The sequence below is a fragment of the Mycteria americana genome, chromosome 2 (assembly GCF_035582795.1).
Source record: "Mycteria americana isolate JAX WOST 10 ecotype Jacksonville Zoo and Gardens chromosome 2, USCA_MyAme_1.0, whole genome shotgun sequence".
NCBI classification, from domain to species: domain Eukaryota; kingdom Metazoa; phylum Chordata; class Aves; order Ciconiiformes; family Ciconiidae; genus Mycteria; species Mycteria americana.
In genome coordinates, this window is record NC_134366.1 from 153,192,269 (window position 1) to 153,214,596 (window position 22,328).

At 38.6% G+C, this 22,328-nt stretch overlaps 1 protein-coding gene across 11 annotated transcripts in view; it reads left to right on the forward strand.

Annotated features, from left to right (window-relative positions):
- RIMS2 (regulating synaptic membrane exocytosis 2) overlaps positions 1–22,328 on the forward strand; it is a 495,218-nt gene that overhangs the window by 213,392 nt on the left and 259,498 nt on the right. For all 11 annotated transcript variants that reach the window (XM_075495103.1, XM_075495092.1, XM_075495093.1 and 8 more), the window contains exon 6: positions 2,441–3,366. In XM_075495103.1, coding sequence (XP_075351218.1) covers positions 2,441–3,366 — 926 coding nt within the window. The remainder of the gene's footprint in view (positions 1–2,440; positions 3,367–22,328) is intronic.

Consider the following 22,328-nt stretch of genomic DNA (forward strand, 5'->3'; position numbering starts at 1 on the left):
TCCATGTGCACACATATTTGTCTCAATCTTGCAATGAGATCCACATGGATGAATGTCGTATCTGTTGAGTGCCATTTACTCCAATTGGATTTGCATAGACATAAAAGATTTTGCCTGTATGGGGGACAGAATTGGGGAGGGGAAATTAGGCACATTTTTATTATAGGCATGGCAGAAATTTTCAGCGATGTAGGTAATTTGCTACTGGAACAACTTATTTTGGGATGTGGCATATTTTTCATCAGCTGAAGTATTTAAATGAAAAATATTTATCTTCCTTAAAGTAAGTTTCCACATCTAATCTCTGTTGCCTTAATGAAAACTTCTATGTCTTTGCAAACTGTCTGGGTTCTGGTAGTTCTGTTGTCCTAATTGTCTATTGGCATTGGCAATTCTGGTTTTAGACTTATGAAACTCTGTTCATGTCACATTGGAACAATTCAACTTGAGTCCCCAGTAGCAGAATCCATAGAGTTTTTGTTAAACTTACAGAGGTTATGATTTGTGCTGGTACTAACATGACACTTTAATAAGACAGATAGGACATCTTAGCTTCACCATAAGCAAACAGGCATCCAAATGATGTTTATATTACTTGTCATGCTTCACAGGAAGAGTTGCATTTTTGCAAGATTGAATTAGTTTCCTCGTTTGCAGATGCCATTGTAAAGCTAAAGTACTTAAATATTTACAAGGCAAGACTAGGTCCAAATCTTCCAAGCACAGGTTAATGACCCTGTATGGTACCTAAGACAGGATGCCAACTTACCAGTCACCCCCCTGCGCACGCTCTGCTCAGACAGTTGTGGTTTTCCCGTGCTAAGCAGAGACTGCATTTCCTTTCTGGCTGTTAAAAGAGCATTTTCTCTCCTACTAGCTAGGCAGAGGCCTTTCTACATTCCTGGGCACCAAGGAGAGCCTGTTTTTCCTTCCCCCCTTCACTAAGTTGAAGCCTTTCCCTTCCTTATCCCTTCTAGGACAACTGTGGCAACAACAGGGCTGTGTCTTTGCTCTCCTTTTTCCCATCTTTCCTGACACTAGGCAGGATCTCCTGGCTGCTGCCTGCAAGGCTGCCCTTCAGGATCAGTGGCCATTTGTGAGGGTAGAAAACATTTTCAAAGGGATCTTAATTATAAAGGTAGAACTAAATATAAGAGGAAAGGGCTGATAACGCAAAAATAAATTTTCATTAAAATTTTCATTACTTAAAGCTTGAACTGATCTATCTCATCCCAGAGAAGGCCCACCTCTCAGTCTCTTTTATCCATGTCTGGGATCTTTGCTCCAGTTTCCTGCAGGTAACTTTCAGATCCATCTAGGGTGAAAAACTAAGTACGAATCTGGACATGTCTGGAAGTAGCATTTTAAATGCTCGTTATCCTGTTAGGATTGAAAAAGGCAGGATCTGAAGCTCCAGTTTGTTTTTTCCCTATGAATCACTACTCCCTATTTAATTGATCCCTTCTAATCAGGTAGCAAACAATGTTGTATCAAAGAAACAGAACATATAACATTCATAATATATTCCAGACACATCTTCTATTAAAATATTCACATAATAAAATCCCATGCTTCAGTCAATCATTTGTCAGTATCAGGAAAGAATATCTGTTAATTCTTTTTTCACTTTCCTCTGAAGCCTCAGAAGTTGTCTATGGCTAGGTATCGTCTATGACAAATAGTCAATGCTTAATGTGGTACAGGAACTCCATTCTGATATCTGGCTGGTGTGTCTTGCTCAAATGCTTGGATTAATACTATTGCCATCCCTATAGGGATGGGAAGGATTTTTTTGTCAAGTCAGCCAGGCAGGACTTTGAAGCTGTTTCCCTTCTTATGCAACACAAAAAATGTTTTGTTTTCTGAGTTCAGGTCTTCTGAGTTCATCTGATTTAGACAAGTGCTGCCATTGGATCTTTGTCTGTCCTGTTTTCTGCCCTTGGTACGCATTATAGTTTTGTGGGAACTGAAATGTATGTTTTTAAGCAATAATTGCTGCTAAAAGATAAGACTAACTGAATGATCCATCTAGCCTTAATGTCTATGGTGATTATAAAACCCTATGAAATAGAAGTATACGGTGAAGTTATATTGCTGTAAAATGATTACAAAGGATTATAAAATTTTGGTACTTGTAAAGCAGTTATGACTATAAAGTAGTGTAAGTATTTGTAGTCTGTATTTTATAATGTTGTATTAGCAATTTTCCTTTAAAGCTGTTTTTGATTTAAACTGTGCACCAGAAGCAGATTCGTAGTATGACATCCTTTCTTTAATATAGTACAGAAAATGTGCAAGCACGTTCACAAAGAAATGTGATGAACGGATTTTTTTTTCCATCAGCTGATCATTCTATCATTTAATTAGCATTAACTGTATATTTGTGCTATAAGAATTATTGACAGAATTCTCTTTCTTCTTTCTTGTCATGATTATTTAGGAAAAGAAGCCCGTCAATATCAAGAGAACAGAACAGAAGATACGACCAAAGGGACGAGAGAGACGAATATTCACAGTATGCTACATCAGACAGTGCGATGCCCAGGTCACCATCAGATTATTCAGATAGGCGGTCGCAGCGTGGGCCTCAGTTATATGAAGAACCTGAACTGGGTGATTATAGAGATTCCAACAGAAGGAGTCGCAGGCGTTCCAAGGAGTATCCGGTAGAAGAGGAAGATGCACAAAACAGGGAAGAATATGAAAGGCAGCGGAGGGAAGAGGAATACCAGGCACGATACCGAAGTGATCCTAATTTGGCTCGTTATCCAGTCAAGCCACAACCGTATGAGGAACAAATGCGTATCCATGCTGAAGTGTCCCGAGCACGTCATGAGCGGAGACATAGTGATGTCTCATTGGCAAATACTGAGTTGGAAGATTCTCGGATGTCTATGCTGAGGATGGAAAGACCGTCAAGACAAAGATCAGTGTCTGAGCGCAGGGCTGCCATGGAAAATCAACGTTCATACTCTATGGAAAGAACTCGAGAGGCTCAGGGACCAAGTCCCAATCGTCAGAGGACCACAAATCATAGCCCTCCTACACCTAGGAGGAGTCCAATTCCTCTGGAAAGACCAGACATGAGGCGCTCTGATTCATTAAGGAAACAACACCATTTGGATCCCAATTCTGCTGTACGGAAAACAAAACGTGAAAAGATGGAGACCATGTTACGGAATGATTCACTCAGCTCAGACCAGTCTGAATCTGTCAGACCTCCACCACCAAAGCCCCATAAAACAAAAAAGGGAGGTAAAATGCGCCAAGTTTCATTAAGTAGCTCAGAAGAAGAATTGGCGTCCACTCCAGAGTATACGAGTTGTGATGATGTAGAGATTGAAAGTGAAAGTGTTAGTGAAAAAGGTAAGATTTCTAATTTTTTGGCTGTTTCAATGTATAGACATGGTTTAGTTTCCATTCCATTGTATGTTTATTTTACCTATTAGAATTGATTGCAACCACATACCTACAGCCCTTCACAGGTGACTCAAGTTTATTGTGATGGGAGTTGTTTTTTTCTCATTTTGTGCTTCATTTACTTAAATCTAAATTTAATGATTTACATGGAAAAGAATATCACAGCTACTAGAAGTATTTGGGTGTGTTAAAGGAAAAAACATGCCTATTGAAAAACCTGTTGATTAAATCTGCAAAGTATCTAAAGCTGGGCTGTCACATAAGGCCATGGTTTCATGTCCATTAATACCAGATTTGCGTACTCCTGGATCACAATGAGTGAATATTTGATCTGGATCAAGTGTGGGCGCATGACTGCATTTCTGTTGAATTAACTAGAGCACATGATACAGAGCTTATGCCAGTTTCATGCTGGCTGCTGCAGGTTAAAGAGCATCTGATCTTCAAAAAAACCTGTGTGTATAAAGTTAACCCATTCAATTTTTTCAACAAATTTAAAATGACTGATGCGGTTTACAGCAATGGAAGTTTCTTTTTGCTGTGGGGCTATGGTGCTTTTCGGTTTTAGTGCTTTTTAGGATTCATGATGTTGGAGTTACTCCATTGTCAGAAAGAAAAGCTAAGATTAATTGAAATGATTCCCAACCTATCCAAAGGTAATGTATGAGTTAAATATGAAAGCATTGGGGACCATCCATGTAAACGGAATCAAGTTAATAATATTAGTTCGCTTACCTTCATGTATGTTGTTGGTCTAGAGTACAATAGTTATAACTTGTTTTCAGTTATTATTCTTATGCTAGTGCAGCTTTACTAATTCTCATGAATGGTCATCTGCTGTTGTGGATTGGGATTAGAAAGTTTGCTACTATCTGTTATTAATATTGCTATCAAATTGGTTCTGAAGCAAGTAATTAATTAGTTAGTGAAATAACTCTGCATTTTCATGTCAATAGCAGCAACGATGGTCTGATAAATAAGGAGCAAGATAGCGTAGAATGGAAGGAAATTTCACCCAGGTCAAAGTAGACAGTTACATGCATTTATATGAAACAACTGTGATGAAACCTTGACCCCCTTAGTCTGCCTGATGAGTAGAAAACTTCTATCAACTTCAGGGCGTTCACGATTTTGTTCTTAGTAGCAACCTTGAGGAAAACAGACCCAATCAATAGATGGGAAGTAGTAAAGTGTTTATTTAATGAAATTCAGCATAGGAAACATCGTATACAGGATACTATACAAACAATATGTTTTTTGTACACATAACATACAAAACATACATTTAGAACAATACTATAAAAACAATGTTAGATTCTCTGTCATCGTAATAATCTGACATAAATTATAGCTTTCACTTAAATAATTTTATGTTTTAACTGTCAAAGAAAACATTATTATTGATAACAATAGTTAATAATAATGATAATGTCATGTCTGTGCTGATTTCTGAGGTAGTGAATGAAGCGAAATTGAGCATGTATTTTATAAATGAATGAAAAAAGCTTTAAAAAATTTACAGGAAAAAAATGCTCTGTTTCATGTTTTGTTAATCTTGACTGAATTACTGTAAGCAGTTTTCATGACATACAGAGTGTAGCTGTGTCAGCATGGCCCAGTGGTGGCCTGTGGCTGGAACCAGTGTGGAGAACAGCCTTGGTTTTTCATAGAGGAAGAGAGCAACTGCTTAAACTGGGGAAGAGGTCTGACTGCTTCTGACTGCCTGCTTCCAGCCTGAGCTGGAGGGTCCTGTTTCTGCCCTTGCTGATGGGCTGGGAGGCAGTGACCATGCATGGAACAGGCAGCCATCCCAGCAGTAACACCTGTACCTGGAGCCAGAGCCAGCTGGTGACAGCCTCAGCAGCCCTGGTCATGTTGTCATATCATATCCTCAGCCCCATTCATACTTCTTTCCCACTCTTTAAGCCCTGGAGTGGAAGCTCCAGAAAAGTATTTGTTTGAGTGGATTTGGGAAGATTTGGCTTCTGCTAGGCATGGGGGAGGAGAGGAGATCTGCTAGGATGAAGAGGAAGAGGGGGTCTCACGACTGGGATCCAGCCTTCACAGATGCTATAGGTAGACCCACAAAGTCCTACCTCATTCTTTTTTTTTCATTAGTCTCTCTTACTGTGTAAACCAGCCTGCACTCAGTCCCTATAAGCAAGTGATTTCTTCATGAAAACCACCAAAAGGAATCCAGCACATAAACCCCCATCAGTCTTCCTTGTATTGTAATACATTATTTCCTTAACTGATAAAATACAATTAATTATTTTAAACACCTCCTATAAAAATGGGTTTCTCCTCCCCCCAAATTACTTGCTTTCTGCCCTTTACAGACTCCTCAGACCTGAGGATTTCTCAGCTGTCCTTTTAAGCCACATAAAAAGTCTGTTTGGCCAAAGATATAATGCTAAATATAAGACATTTGGCCTTGGAGTGATGAAAGGTGGCAATGTTAGAGTGAGAATTTGGATGCAGTAATAATGAGTTCTCCAAAAGAGGAGAATAATTTGTTCTCCATCTCTTTCTCCATGGACTACCCATATCTTTTCACAGATTCTGCAAATAAATATTAACAACTGCTCAGCTGTGAGGAGCAGCCTGGGCCTGAGCTGCAGGAGCAGCTGTTCGCTGAATTACATCTGAGATTTTACAAGGCCCTGACACTGGTTTTAAGAAACTAGTCTGAAAATTGTGAATTATCCAAAAATGTAGGAAAAATTATAGTCATATGCTCTCAAAAGGGCTGAAAGTTTGCCTTTTTAAGCTTATCTCCAAAATGAAAAGGATTGACACATATATATGCTTGGAACATATATATGCATACAAAATGAAGATAGGTATTTCATTTTACAAGTCCAACAGAGACATGGACCAGCTGCTGAATTAAGAGCTCTGGGAAGAGCATCCATTATTACTGAATGCCTGTGACTTTTAAGTATTTGGGTCTGATCTCATTTCAGTAGCTGTCTGCTTTAAGGTAATTAAAATTTTTTCTTTTATTTTAAAAAATGTAATCTGATTGTTTTCAGGGAGGGGACAAGGCAAAATTATTTTTCTGCATGTTTCTGGTACTGGCCAGAGAAATCATTGCCTCGGAATGCTCCTGCCTCCTCTCTATGGGGGAAAAGGGAAACTGAGCAGAGAAAGCTGATGAACACCCAGACAACACTCAGGCACCCAGTAGACAGCCATGTGAAACACAGGCATGGTGAAGAAGCATTGTAGATAGAGATTCAACTGCAGAAGAGAAGAGCTAGATTCTTAAGATACTGTGTAGTTTTTGTAATGCAACTATATTTGGACCACGAAATTCGGGTCATAAACTAGGCTGAGGACTGGCATATTGGAATGAGAATCAGGAGACTTCAGGAGGATGAGCAGACAAGGGGAGGAAGTTTAGGAGCTGCAAAACAAAATGTCATTGGGTGGCTGGAAACCAGTGGATTGAGATAGAAACTGAGGCTGAAGAAGAAGAGGGGAGAGCAAAGCTGGTAGATCAAGTAGACTAAACCTGTGACCTGTAGTTTGGGAAGAACAGATAAAGTGAAGGAAACAGATCTGATAAAGATAACTGGGAAGGTGAGAACTGGAGCTTCCTGAGTGATAGGTTAGAGGATTCTGAGACTGGCTGAGAAGCAGAAGCAGCAGTTTGGGAGAGACGGTGAGTGGATTGGAAAAGAGAGAAGGACAGGAGGGCTGAGCTGTGCTTGGGAGCTTTGGCAAAGAGGGACTGGGAGTTGCTGAGCAGGGAGCGTGGGCCTGGCAGCATTGACCTGAAGTGCTGAGAGGCAGTTTCATGAGGTGAGAAGTGCAGGACTATGGTGAGGAGCCAATGGTGTGACAGACCAGTTCATTCTTTAAAAAGTCAGGAAACAACACATGACAACAGTGTTAAATGGTCAGAACTGAGATTATAAACATGTTTACTTGAAACTTAGGTTGTGCCAGAATTCGACATATTTTACAGATTGAATTTTGTGTAGGTCTTCATACACGTTAAAACTGGCCTTAGTAACATAACTGAATACTAGTTTACCAGATGGTCTCTGCCTTTTTCTGTGCATAGGATGAACAATTCTTACTCATTGTGCTATTCAAAATTTTTTGAAGCTCCCAAGGTTTTTTCCAAGTTATCTAAGGGACCTTTCTTTACTCTTGCTGTGAATACCAGGCTTGTGAAACTGCACAGACAGTGTCTCCATTTGCAACACTTGTTGCCAATCCTGGAGATCAGGGTAGCGGATGGTCCAAGGCTGTATCTTCACAGCAGGATTCCCTGTGTTAGGAAATACACTTTGCAGAGGCAAAAAAAAGATGGTGACCATATGTTTTGGACCAAAATATTAGGTATATTTGTATTTTCCCTAATACTGAAAGAACAAAATTGCTTAAAATGTTAGAGAAAAATAATTCTTGAAATGCCAGTGCTTTTATGAAATTGTAAATTTTAAATGGCAGTAAAATGGATCTTCAGTCAGTAAACATAAAGATCATAATGACGTCTTTTTCAATGTTCTGGATTGTTCAGTTCACCAATTCTTTCTCAAAACCATCTCAGTTTACTTGGTTCAGTTTCAAGGCTCTGAGAAACATGGTTTATAAAGTAAGAACGGTTGTGGTGTTATTGCAGCAAAGTGAACATTGGACCATGCCACCTACAAAGCTCCAAATGAAGCTATGTTTTTTGTGGTGTGCAAGTTAGGCCAAGCTGTCTCCATTGCTTGTCCAATTTAGGTGTCTTCTATTGTGAGGGGATATTAAAGTATTTTTTATTTGCATTTTCAGTTAGATGTTTGCCAGTGCAATTGTAAGGAATAGGCCTTAGGGCAGGTTGGAAAGGGCCCCCATAATTTCTCAGCATGCATGAAACAAATGTGAAGCAGAGTGCTGCAGGCTTGTTCTGTGTGGCTACAGGCTTTCCAGGTAGAGTTAGAAAATCAAACAGTGCCACTGCCCGTATATTCCTTGTGGCAATACTGTCACACCTGCAGTCCACCAAAGTGCCAGTCTGAAGAGACTTGCCACAGCTACACTCAGGAAAGCCAGTGGTCCCTGGGGCTGTTGTACCCCCACTCAGAACACAGGCAATGGAGAGGTGACCTGCGCTGGAGCTGGTGTTCCTTCTGCTCCTTCCCCAAAATTTGAGGATCCTGGATGTCCCACAATTCTTTACAAATCTCTCAAACTCCAGGGTTCCAGCAAGAGACAATCTCTACAGGGAAAAAGATAATTCATTCAAGGAAATCTAGGTGTGTGATAGCTCTAAATACTGCTCTAATTTGCTCTAAATATAAAGTAGGACATAGTAGATTTTCCAATGGTGGTAAACAGTTCAGGCATACGCGCATGACATGCTCCCAGCCACCTTCCAGAGCACCCTGCGAGAGATATCTGTTTGCACAGACGGTGGCTGACATCTGATGTGGGTGGAATCTGTGGTGGGAAAGGCAAATGTGTCTGTATTTTGTCAGAGGTGCAGTTCTTAAGTTTAGTGTTTGCTTTCACTGTTCTTTTATTAAAACATGATAGCTCGATGGATGCCCATTTTTATTATCAAAGAAACTCATAGGCATAGAATCATAGAATCATTTAGGTTGGAAAAGACCTTTAAGATCATCAAGTCCAACCACTAACCTAGCACTGCCAAGTCCACCACTAAACCATGTCCCTAAGCACCATATCTACACGTCTTTTAAATACTTCCAGGGATGGTGACTCAACCACTTCCCTGGGCAGCCTGTTCCAATGCTTGACAACCCTTTTGGTGAAGAAATATTTCATAATATCCCATCTAAACCTCCCCTGGCGCAACTTGAGGCCATTTCCTCTCGTCCTATCACTTGTTACTTGGGAGAAGAGACAGACCCCCACGTCTCTACAACCTCCTTGCAGGTAGTTGTAGAGAGTGATAAGGTCTCCCCTGAGGCTCCTTTTCTCCAGGCTAAACAACCCCAGTTCCCTCAGCCGCTTCTCATAAGACTAGACGCTTCACCAGCTTCGTTGCCCTTCTCCGGGCATGCTCCAGCACCTCGATGTCTTTCTTGTAGTGAGGGGCCCAAAACTCAACACAGTATTTGAGGTGCGGCCTCAGCAGTGCCGAGTACAGGGGCACGATCACTTCCCTAGTCCTGCTGACCACACTATTTCTGATACAAGCCAGGATGCTATTGGCTTTCTTGGCCACCTGGACACACTGCTGGCTCATATTCAGCCGGCTGTTGACCCACACCCCTGACATAACACGTGGATAGATAGACTCCAGTGATCTTACATACTTCAACATCCCTGTATTGTTGATTGAAAGCTGCAGAGTGCAGGCTATGTGAGCAGAACTGTGTTTATGCAGGACAAAGGGTTAATATGCTGTTCTTTGTCACTAAGTGCATTGAAAACGTGGATATATAACCTTGCCTTGGCTGTGTCATGGTCATTTATGAACATATGAATAACTGCACTTTTTCATTATAGAAGTTAAAAAGGTCCTCATGCCTGGAACAGCTTGTAGGACCTACTTGTTTATTGCAGTTTTGAAACCAACCTGGTAAAGACACAGTTTAGTTTTTGACAGACAATAAAGTCTACTTGGAAACAATATATTCGTCACAAGTTAAAAATGTGTGTGAGGAGCTCATGGTGTGAGGAGCAGAAAGCACACTTTCTGAGTGCTACTGCAAGAACAATGCATGTCTTACATGAGCAGAGGTGCAAGCAAGTGGGATACCGTCACAGTGCTCTCACTTTTAAATTCTAAGAGATTAGGGACCTGATTTCAATCCTGCTTGTGCCAGTTTCATACATCTTCAACAACTTTGGCTTCAAAGTTACACTGAGCTAAATTAGATCAGAATGAGGTCATTGTTTCTAAAATATGCTTCATTCAGGTTAGAGAGTTCCTGAAAGTCTAACTTCTCTGAACAAATTATACTAGAAGGCAAAATTTCAGGACTGAGCTGCAGCACTTGACTTGAACACAAGAGGCTTTGAAATTCCACACAGTTTCAGTATGGAGATATCTTAGAATTCAAAGTACAAAATTTTGAATGGTCATAAGGAGAATAATTGATTATTTAAAATCTTGAAATGTTTGACGTGATTTATTAAAAGCCAGATTTGAGGGAGTTACAAAACTTATTATTTCCCTTAATATTGCAGTGTAAGAGACTGTGTTTTGCATTTATAAAGATATCATTTTTTCCATAGAGACCTCTACATCTTATGTAAGGTAAATATGGTTTTAATGTATAAAGAGTTTGACTGGAAATTCAGAATTCTATTTTTCTATTTCTTTTTTTCAGCTTTCTCCTATGAACTGCCTCTATTTTAAGTGCAACGATAAGAAATATTGAGAGAGAAGAAATATTATGCTTTTCTCCTTATATGTTTAAGCAAGAAAAAAATCACTGCTTTTAAAGTACTTCTTACAACATCGAATGAGAAGTATCTTACTACTTTAAAATATTAGTATTGGCTATGATAGAGTTTTCCTACAAAAATATTTTTCATAGATGCATAGATGATAACAGAACTAGAATGTTTAAAGTTGCAGAGATTTCTGACAGTAAAGAATGCTTTTTTATATTTTTGCCAAACCTTCTCTTACTTAGACACTTCTGTGTTGCTTAGAAGATAAAGGGAAGGGATGTGATCTTCTGCAGCATTTAGAGGAATCTACTGTATAATATTTTAAATTTACAGTTACTTAAACTTGGCATAAGCCAATAATATCCCTCACAGAAAGAGCCCTGCCTTTTCCCAATTCTTGGCTGCATATTCACATCCTTATATCACTCCTTTCACTCTGCTGGCAGAAGCATTCAGGCAGGTACACACTGCATCAAGCCAGGAAACTTTTGTGGGGTAACACTAATTAGGCAAAAAGATGGTAAATATTAACATTTGAAGTTTCTTGATAAAAATGATATTGAATGTCTTCTTAGATATTATAATGCATGCTGAAAAGATGGTGTGTAAACTGATTATGCCTTATCAGAATCTGAGAATAGATAGGGATTTGCTGAAGTAAGGAAGAAGAAATATTTTCATATAATAGTCAGAGAAGACAGAATATTTTCTCATAAGTAAATGAACATGAATAATTTCATAGCGCTTTGATTCCAACGAAAAAGTCTAATACTCAATTTTATTGATTAAAACCTTGACTAAATTACAACCTGAACCTTCTATATGCAAATGTACACGAAGTATTAAAACTGTAATTCTTTAATCATGTTTCCTTTTACTCTGGGACTTTTCTGGAACTACAGCTATAGCAGAAATGTTGTGCGGGCACCAGATTAATTCTCTCTTGATATGATGCAATGGAAGAACTATGAGTTATTATTAAAGTATTTTAGTGCATTAGTTGTAGTTATTTATGGTTCCAGATGAGATTAAGTTGTTATTAATAGGACAACATGATTTTTAGTATTTTAACTTAGGGAAAATTTTTATCATTGGAACTTATCTTCAGTTTAACTCTGTATTTTTAACACTAACTATAAGATGTATTTTGCCCTCGAAATTGTCAAAATTTTCTATTCTGAAGGTAAAGATGTTTCTTTTTCTTTTTCAGTTGAAACTCTAACCCATTGAATTGTCTGGGTGAGCAATCTTAAAAGTATCATAAAAAGCATTATTGCTTTCTCTGAGCACTTTTTTTATCTTTTTCAAATTTAAATAGAAAACAAAAGAAACTTGTGTTATAGTTTCAAAATAATTTCCCATTATACTTTCACATCTTGGCAGCTGGAATATTTGCTGAATAATCTCAATAAATATTCATTAACCTTCTACTGTAAATAGAAATGATGGAAATTACTGTCCAAACATGCCTGGAAAGGGGTTCATCCTAAGAAATGCAAGGCTTCCTATGGAGGTAGTTCTTATCTTATCCAACCTGGTCCACTTATTTCTAATCAAAATTGCGGTTTAACTAAGTTAGAAACTTGGGACTCGTGAGCCGAATCTTGCGTCAGAAATAATTGCTATTAATTCATACAGATTTGGCAGAGATAAGCCAAAATGAAGACCAGCTGGATTGTGTGTAAAACATTTCAGTTCTTTACAATGCCATGATAGAATAAAAAGCCATCACGGAATTTTTCTCTGAAGTTTTCAGAAAATTTAGCTACATACTGTGATGTTTGTAGTCTTTTCACAGAGGAATCCCAGCAAACAGAAATAATGACAGCAAACAAAATGACATGTAATGTCTCCAGAATACACGCAGCATGTATTTTTCAAATTATAATTTTCTTCATACTTTGATGAAATCATTATTCTTCTAGTAAAACAAAACACTCAGACCAGTCACAGATCTAATAACTGGTTTAGACTCAGTGTCATTTTAAATTATGTTAGTGCTTTCCTATGACATATTTAAACTGATTTTGCAGGTAATTTTGCTACTTCCCCAATTAACTATCAGAAATTAAAAGGGTCATTGTAAAATAATTTTACTTAGTTAATGAAAAAAAAAAATTACTTAGTTGAGAGTATTTTATCAATATTATGGTATGCTTTTTTTTTTACATTTTCTGTAAAAATGTAAGCATCTTTCTTGTTCTGCTGTTATTTTTACGTGTATTTCATTAAGGATAGGATAATCAGAAGGGAAGAAGTAGAGAAACACAAGTGGAAGGGGAATAAGCAGAATAGCCTGTATATATGTCATTCGCCTGAAAACTGGGTTCCTAGGATGCTCCATCCTTTAGCTTTGTTGCCCCATGCTTCCCCAAATGTGCCATCCAAGACCTGGAGTTAGTCACAAAAGCTGCCTGAGATTAAATTCAATATTGTCAAAGGTGAGAGCTGGAAGCATATGTTTGCCAGAGGAAAGCATATCCTTTCCATCTTTTCCCAGTTCTCTCCCCATCCAAGTCTCATCCATTGCAATTCTAGGCACCAGCAATATTTGGCATGAATAATCTAGGCACAATCTAGGCACCAGAAATATCTGGCATGAATAATCTAGGTAAAGTGGCACCAATTTCTGTGTCCTTTAATGAGTCTGGTTGTAATTTCAACTACAGCTGTTCAGGGGCTGCTGTACAACATCGGAGCTGGTCCTGTGATGAAGGCAACAGCACAAGTGTGAGGGGTGAGCCAGGCAGCTTAGGGCAGGAACTGTCACAGCCACAGTCCTACAGAAATCTGTCCCCACTTCTCAGTCAGAGCCCTGAGGAGGTGTCCAAGTTTTCCAAAAGGGTGAAAAACCTCATCTCCCCACCTCCCCACCAGTGAAAATCGACCTGCTGAATGACAAGTGCCTTTGAAAATCAAGCCACCTGCCTAGGAATCCGATTATTGATTTAGGAACTGAATTTCATCCTATTTGTGAAAATTCTAGCTAACTTTTTCCAACAGTAATATTTTCTTGAAAATATATTTAAAACCCTATAAATGTCTTTTGAAGTTTTTGATGTCTTTCATTAATTTCAAAGGATCATTAATATGTTTCTCCTGTGATGGTCCACTGTTTTGATCTTAAAATCCTAATTTTAGGGGCAAGATGATAGAAAAAATGTGATGTAATCACAGAATCACAGAATTGTATAGGTTGGAAAAGACCTTTAAGATCATCGAGTCCAACCGTAGATGATAATGACTTTTGATAATGACTAATGATAATGACTTTTCTGATAATTGAGAAAATAGTAAATAAAACTTGTTGAAGAGAATTGGGTCATTGCAGTCTATCAAATTGGTGCTCAGTGGTTCTGTTGTAAAATTGCATTGAGAAACTTATTTTCGCTTGGGATACAAAGTACCTACATCTCTCCTAAGAGTGAAGTTTTATCCTAACATATATGTTAACATTTTCACCTTTTCTACTGAACTAATCCTATTGGTCATGGAAAGGTTAAAGACTATTGCACAGAGAAAACAAGAATAATGTTTAGCCCAGCATTGGGGTTTTTTGCTATAAATCATCACTTTTTTAGTTATAAAGTTCTCTACATGGCTTTGAAATGTGAAAGCATTTGAAAAATATAATTTATAATTTATTTCTGAAAATATTTCCTATAAAATGTATCATGTTCCACTGTTAAAATATTTACATCTTAGAACATCCAGATGTGTTGAGGACAAAGCAAGTCTGCAGTCTTTTGGTCCTAACTACTAAATGATTATGGTTGGGCATTGTTACATGTTAAAAGAACCGTTATAGGATAAAAGAGAGAGGGAAAAATGGAGAGAGGTCACATAAAAATTTGACTGAGCTCCTTTTGGCAAGATTGCCATTACTTACACAGCAGCCTGCTCCCACTTTGTATAACCCATATTCTGGTGCTTTTCCCCTTTACTGAATTTTTAATTTTTCTTGTACATTGGTTTTTTTTTTTCCTTCCCTCTTTTTTGAAGCCACGTAGTTTAGGCAATGATTTGATTGATCATGCTGCAGCACTTACAGGTTTTCAGACTTGAAGAGACTTTTAAAACAGTTTATTTCAGTTAATATTTAACTTGCTGAATTGTCACGTGTACTGTGGGAAGTCACACATATCTGATTTCTCTGTTTCACCTCATTGATTAAGTAACTTATTGTAAAGGAAAGTTTGAGTAGCCTTTATGAGCCTGGAGATGTAGATTGTGAAAGAAGGGTGTGTGGTAATGCAGGTTCTGGTTTATGTCTCATCTGTTTGAATAGAAAAGTGAACTTAATAGCCTGAATTCATGCAGCAGTATTCTCTATATTCTCTATGTTAAGATAATCCTCTGAGATGTGTAAAGACAGATGAACTGAATGAATATGTACATAAAAAATACCTGTGTCACACGCTGAAGTTTAGACCAGATTGAAGATAGCAATTCTTATGGAAATATACCCAGATCAATGGTATTCTAGAGAAACATTCATTAAGAAATAGTTCCAGCATTTATACTTTCAGCCTTTCTGAACATTTAGATTATGAATATCTTTTAGGGCCATAGTTATATAATCTGTTTACTTGGAAAATGGAAATATATGGACATTAGTTACATAATCTAAATAAGAATCAAATAAAAGTTTTCATCACAAATCTCCATGACTGTTTACTGTTATGCATATTTATAGGCCATTTTTATATACATCTATAATAACAAGGAAAGGCTTGGCTCGTGACACACTGTGGGATGTCTAGATACTACATGATACCTTAGCTAAGAAGTGACTTCATGCAGTATTTTTCATCGGATTTTATAATTTTTTAGAATTTTAACATTTCTTCTGCATATTATAGTTTGGATTTAGAAATTTTTCTAAGCTTAGTTCTAAAAATCTGTTCAGACTGAGAGTTTCTAAAAACTGACTTCCTTTGAAAATCTTCCTGTTCTGTTTTCATGCTGCAATTTTAATACACTTTAAAAAAGAAAATTACAACAAAGCCCCATTTTTTTAAGCTAGCGTGTTGATGAGTTGAAGGAATTGAATTTGTTCTTGAAAGGTCTGATGAAGGCCACCAGAATTAGGTTTGAACTTCAGACTAATCATCTGAGAACTATTTAAAAGGCTGCTATTGTCTCTTCAGTGTAGAAAATGTATTTATGAGGCTGAAAGTTCCTTGTTTTCAGACATAGGTAAACCTATTGCCTCATATCAATCACTATGATCCTTTGCAAAAGCCAAGGCTGGTCAGTAGTTGAAATCTTCATAGACATAATTCAGTATAACTAAGGCTAGCTGCAGCAGGTTTTCTGCTATTTGTCTTGTGTATGCAGTATTGCAAGAAAAGATAAATCCATTCAAAACCAGGAATTTCATTGTAAAAGTATAAAATTATTGTGGAAACTAAGGCCAATAGAATGGCTGAACCAATTTAAAGTCCTTGTTAAAAGCTGAGAAGACACCAAGTGCTAGTGTCTCACATTAAGCAGTGAGCAGACAGAGAGCACAAGGTTTCACCTTGAAGCGTGGTTCAGTGAGGCGAGCTGTGGTGAGCCAGCAGCTCATTGCCATCTTGAATGAAAGCCCCATTCCTCATCCTCTCTCATGGTCACTGATCTGGACCAAATCCAATATCTACCTGACTTTTAGTGAGCCAGTTTAGGTCACTACACTGGTACAAAACTAAACCGTTACAACAAATGAACACTTTTCTTTCACCTTAGTAAGCTGAAGAATTACTGTGGCATTTTGTACCATTACCAGAACTGGCACAAAAGAGCACAGTCACACTGCTGGGAGCAGCATGGAGAAGAGGAATGAGACAACCAGTCCAGTGACAATGAGCTGTTAGATAACTCAGCCATCTAATGGACCACATTTGCACTAAGCAGTAAATAACAGTATGACTGTCAAGCAACGCTGGCAACATCATAGGGAAAAATGCAAATTTTAAAGCGTGATGCATGTGACAGCTTGCAAGGTGATAGAGTAGGTGAGAGCCTCTTGGAATTCCTATTTTCCTAAAATTGAAACCACATATCTTCTCTAAAGATAGGGCTGCACTGCAGTCCGAAGTGTGACTGCAGCTCATCTTGAAAGATGAGAACTGGTTTTGAGGGCAGTAGTTAAAGTACTGATAGCGCTGGAGCTGCAGAGAATGCGAACTGCTGAGACCCTGGGTAGATATTCCCGTGATGAGTCTGCGCTGAGCTGCTCTGCCTATGTCCTCATTACTACAGAGGCTGACTACCGGTGTGCAGATACCCTGTGAGATAAGCGGCTTTTCAGCCTTGGCCTCTGGAAGAAGATGACTTCTCTAAGCAGTAAGCTTGAGCAAATAAGAATCTGTTATGGCACCTTTGTAAGATGAGAAAAAGCATCTATGAAAATGGCAATACTTTATGTTACTGCTATAGGTTAAGTTCACAAAGATATATGGTTATGGCAAACTTGTACCAGAAAAATGTATCATATGCTCAATGCTGTTGCCTTTTTCACTATTAGTTTTCTGTAAGAAAGGAAAAATGCAGTAAAAATAGATATACAAGAAAGAGTCTTGACATGATTCCCATTCAGCATTCTCTGAGCCTGATTTTCTGTTGCTCCACTCCCTTTTTATCTGTACAAAGTGACTGAAAAGTGGGTGTAAAACATTACCATTCTGATTTGCTAGCATTAACATTAACACCTTCCTTGTATTCACTTCACAGTAGATCAGATGACTAGACAACATGCATTGCAGGGGAAGATAAAAGCTTTATTTTTCAGAAGTGCTAAAGTCTCAGCCTGCCTATGAAATTCAATGGGAGTACAGAGTGCTTAGTCAGCAGCTTTGTTCTTCTTAAATACTTGAAAAGAGACTTGTACACAGTGCCCTACCTCTTTGAGCCATTTACGTTTGTGTAGTGTGTGTGTGAAATCTCATCACCCTGTGGAGGCAATGACCTTCAGTGACTCTGCACAGACACACATCACTGAGCATTTTACAGAGCTGGGTGAAGCTGAAGTTGGCTTTTTACTGACAACGGTAAAATGTGCTGTAAGAAGTACTATGGAAGTACATTGTAATTATATAATTTAGTTGCTAATTATAGATAACACTTGCAGGTCACCTGGTCCGTTTGTAAGAAACAGGTCGTAGCACTGCCTTACATTAAGACTTCCTCAGACTTGGAGATTGTTTTATCTGTAGTTTCTATCTCAGTGAGACTTGGCTGTCTTCAGCACTTTTCCTTGCTGGATTTGTGCTGCAGGCTGATTTTTTTAAAAAAACATAACAATTCAGAAAAAATAATTCAACCATTTTGAAGGGTGAGTCCAGAGGAAAATGTCTTGTTTTGTCCATGTTAAAACACTTGAGATACTAATTTGAAGTGGTGCATCACCTTCATTCTGGGGGTGTGCGTTTCATGTCACTATGAAAACTGGCAGAGTTTGCTGTGTTATAAGCCTCTGAACAAAAATCACGGTTCACATGGGCTTAGGAGAGTAGTTAGTATTCAGTTGCTAATATCTATGGCTCTACTGAACTTGTTGAAGCTCCTGTGTATAACCACAATATATAGGGACCTTTCCTGAGGAATTATTAACTAATTTTCTCCTGGGTACTCATAGACACAAGAGGATTTTCCCTGTAACTGCTCTGGACCAAGGCAGTACGGGAGTACAAAAGAAAGACTATATATTTTGTGTTCTTGACATATTTTCCACATCCTGCTGACCCCGGGAAGGAAAAACAGATGACTTGCAAAGTGGACTAAAGGTAATTTCAGGAGGAAAACCACTAAAATGGGACAAGAATTCTGTGGCAGGGGCAGGAGATGGAGATGGAGAAACTGTCCCTGGGAGTAGATGGGTGAGACACAACTCTGTGGGAGTGACGGGGCTGCTGGCTCTGGCAAGGGCATACTGGGGCTGGGGAGCTGAGAGAGGACAAAGAGGGGAGGACTAGTGCTAGCCAGTGGGAATCTGGAGCTGGTAATGCGAATGGGATTGGTAGTATTAACTGTGCCATTTCCCAGTTTTTTGAGCACTTGATCTTACAACTGTATCTGCATTTCTTGTTCTTTTCCCTGTGTGGGTTTTCATTATTACTATTTGAATACTGACACCAAAAAGGTTCGACATGTAGAGAATATAGCTGAATAGGGGTGATACAATTTTTGGTAAAATTAGCTTATTGTGGTATTCTGCAAATACATCAACCCATTATTTATTTAGTTCTCTCTTTTACCCTACTTGCTCTGCTTTTCTCAAATACTTTGTTTTTTAAACTAGAACAGATCTTTAGCCTAGTGGCTTTCTGTTTCTCCTAACTGTTCTGTTCTTAAGAGGAGCATAATAAATGTTTTGTTTACCTGGATATTTAACTCCATTAATGCCACTGTAGTTATGCAGATCTGAACTGAACAGCTGGTCCAGGGTTTCTACAATAAGTATACTCTTGCAAGGCCCCATTTCCTTAGCGGTCTTGAACAAGTGTTTCATTTTCCTGATTCTAGCCCCTGCTATACGTTTTTTTCATATTAGGAATTGTTACAATATTCAAAATGCATCTTGCTCAAGGGGAAGCCAAGGTTGAGGAAGGAAGAAATGTGCAGAGAAAAATGAGATTCATTCACCCATAATACTTCAAGAGAAGTTAAACACTTTTCCCTCTGTCTGCACAGCTGATGGTAGATCCTTTCTGACAAGTTGAAATACGCTCCGAACCAGAAGTTTTTAACAGTTATACCAAATAATTAAAGAGATTTGAGAGCTCTACATTAAATTCTTGTTGTATTAAAGGAAAATAGTGTAATACCCTTTCAAACAGCACCTTTTTCAGCCAAAGCCACGTATTACTATTTTGTTCCTTATTGAACAGATCATCATGGGCCCATGCTTAAACTGAGCTACTCCTTATATTGGTTGGGGAGCATTATAATATGTTAAAATATTGTTCAGATAATACTTTCTGCAATTTACTTAAGCTCATTATCATAATTTATTTTGACTTGTAAAAATATTATTCCTTCAGTAAATTCCTAGAGCCAAGGCCTCTGGTACAGATGCACTAAACAGCATTATTAAGTGATTTCTATGGCAATAACAAGCCATAGAAACTGTCTCTCCTGTTTACTATGACGTGGTCCTTGTCAGTTATAGCAATGGCATCAGCAAGCTTACAAAGCAGAACTTCAGATACTGCATTCTGTGAAATAAATTTAATTGTCTTTTTAGTTTGTTAATATATGCTGGATCGATGGGCCGAGGCCAATTGTATGAGGTTTAACAAGGCCAAGTGTCAGGTCCTGCACTTTGGTGACAACAACCCCATGCAATGCTACAGTCTTGGGGAAGAGTGGCTGGAAAGCTGCCCGGCGGAAAAGGACCTGGGGGTGCTGGTTGACAGCTGGCTGAACATGGGCCAGCAGTGTGTCCAGGTGGCCAAGAAGGCCAACAGCATCCTGGCTTGTATCAGAAATAGTGTGGCCAGCAGGACTAGGGAAATGATCATGCCCCTGTACTCGGCACTGGTGAGGCCGCACCTCGAATACTGTGTTCAGTTTTGGGCCCCTCACTACAAGAAAGACACTGAGGTGCTGGAGCGTGTCCAGAGAAGGGCAACGAAGCTGGTGAAGGGTCTGGAGCAGAAGTCTTATGAGGAGCGGCTGAGGGAACTGGGGTTGTTTAGCCTGGAGAAAAGGAGCCTCAGGGGAGACCTTATCGCTCTCTACAGCTACCTGCAAGGAGGTTGTAGTGAGGTGGGTGTCGGTCGGTCTCTTCTCCCAAGTAACAAGCCATAGGACAAGAGGAGATGGCCTCAGATTGCGCCAGGGGAAGTTTAGATTGGCTATTAGGAAAAATTTCTTCACCGAAAGGGTTGTGAAGCATTGGAACAGGCTGCCCAAAGAGGTGGTGGAGTCACCATCCCTGGAGGAGTTCAAAACCTTGTAGACATGGCACTTCAGGACATGGTTTAGTAGGCTTGGAGGTCTTGGGTTGACGGTTGGACTAGATGATCCTAGAGGTCTTTTCCAACCTTAATGATTCTATGATTCTATATTTCATCATTCTTCTTTTTGCTGCTGTATACAGGTTTCTGAGTATTTGTTGTTCTTTAGATCCTTCTAGCTAGATGTTTTTTCTCCAACTTCCTTTTGAAAACTCTGCTGCTGCAAGAGTGGAAGTTATTAAAGATTTATCTTTGTATGAGAACAGCTAGTACAGTTGGCAAATCTTTTCTAATCATATTTGTCAAGAGGGGTTGTAAATAATTTTGAAATGGATTGTCTAATAGTGAATGACGCAAGGGAATTCAACTCAATTGTAGAAGATACATTGATGGATTTGCATTTTCCCCTCCATTTCAGGCTTTGGATCTGTATTAATTTGTAGATCTTTACTCATTGTGTTTGTTTATTTAATATGTTACTGAAGTTATATATACAATAGCTCCCTAAAGCTTTGCTGTTCTTGGGGGACAGGGCGGATAGGATCTCAGTGTGACTCATGGTGGATACAGCTGCAGTCTAACAGTTGCACAGCTGTGATTATACTGTATCAAATCAGCTGGTGATGTCCTAAGTATGCTTTTACCTCTCCAATTTATACTTTATTAGGTAAGGCTTGCTGTGGTGCAGAAATATTTGGGTTCCACAAGTATATGCCAAGTACCTGGCATTTTCATTTCTATGCTACCACAAAACTTTCTCACACTGGCCAATTGATCAGATGGCTAGCTAAGCCTGCTTTGATGGCTTAGGAGTACACAGTAGGTCTTTTTCAAGGCCAGGGATCTGGTCTGTCTATTAGAGGTTTAAATTTGGTATTATGTAGCATAATCCACCAAATGCTTTGGCTATTATATTTCCTGTAAAAATAAAGCAGATTTTGCTGAACTAGACAGCCCCATCAGATCATGTACTTGTGAACTATTTATGATAAAAACATAAGCACAAAATAGTAGCTGCATTTCCATATTACAGGCTGAGGCATACTCAAGAGGGCCCTAATCCTTGACTGCTGCTTTTAGGTACTGTTGCAAGAGAACTAATATATTGCTGTCTAGAGTCTAACTTGGTCAACTGACAATACTTTATTGAGCAGGAAAGCTCTGCCTTAGTACTTGTGTAGTATTTCTGCTGTTTTTTCTAAACCATTTTTATAGCTTCGCAGAATTTAAAATGAATAATCACCATTACAACAGCTAATACAGCCTGCTATTTATCACAGTCCATTCAGTGTCATGCTGTTAATTTGTTATTGAGTTATCAATAACTTGTATGGCTGAAGAACATCTTGTGTTTGATCAAAGGGCATTTCTTGAAAGACATCCAGCATTTTTGTGAAGGAGAGATGAGAATCTATGATGTCTCTTAATGGTTCATTTCAATAGGTGATTTCTGTTGTCATTTAAGGTGAGGATTTAGATTTCAGACATTCATCTAGCCTTGCATATATTTTCAGCCTTCATCTTGAAAGATACAGAGGCTTAATTTTATGCATTCTAAATAATCCTGGTAAAGTCAGTGGTATTAATCATAAAGTA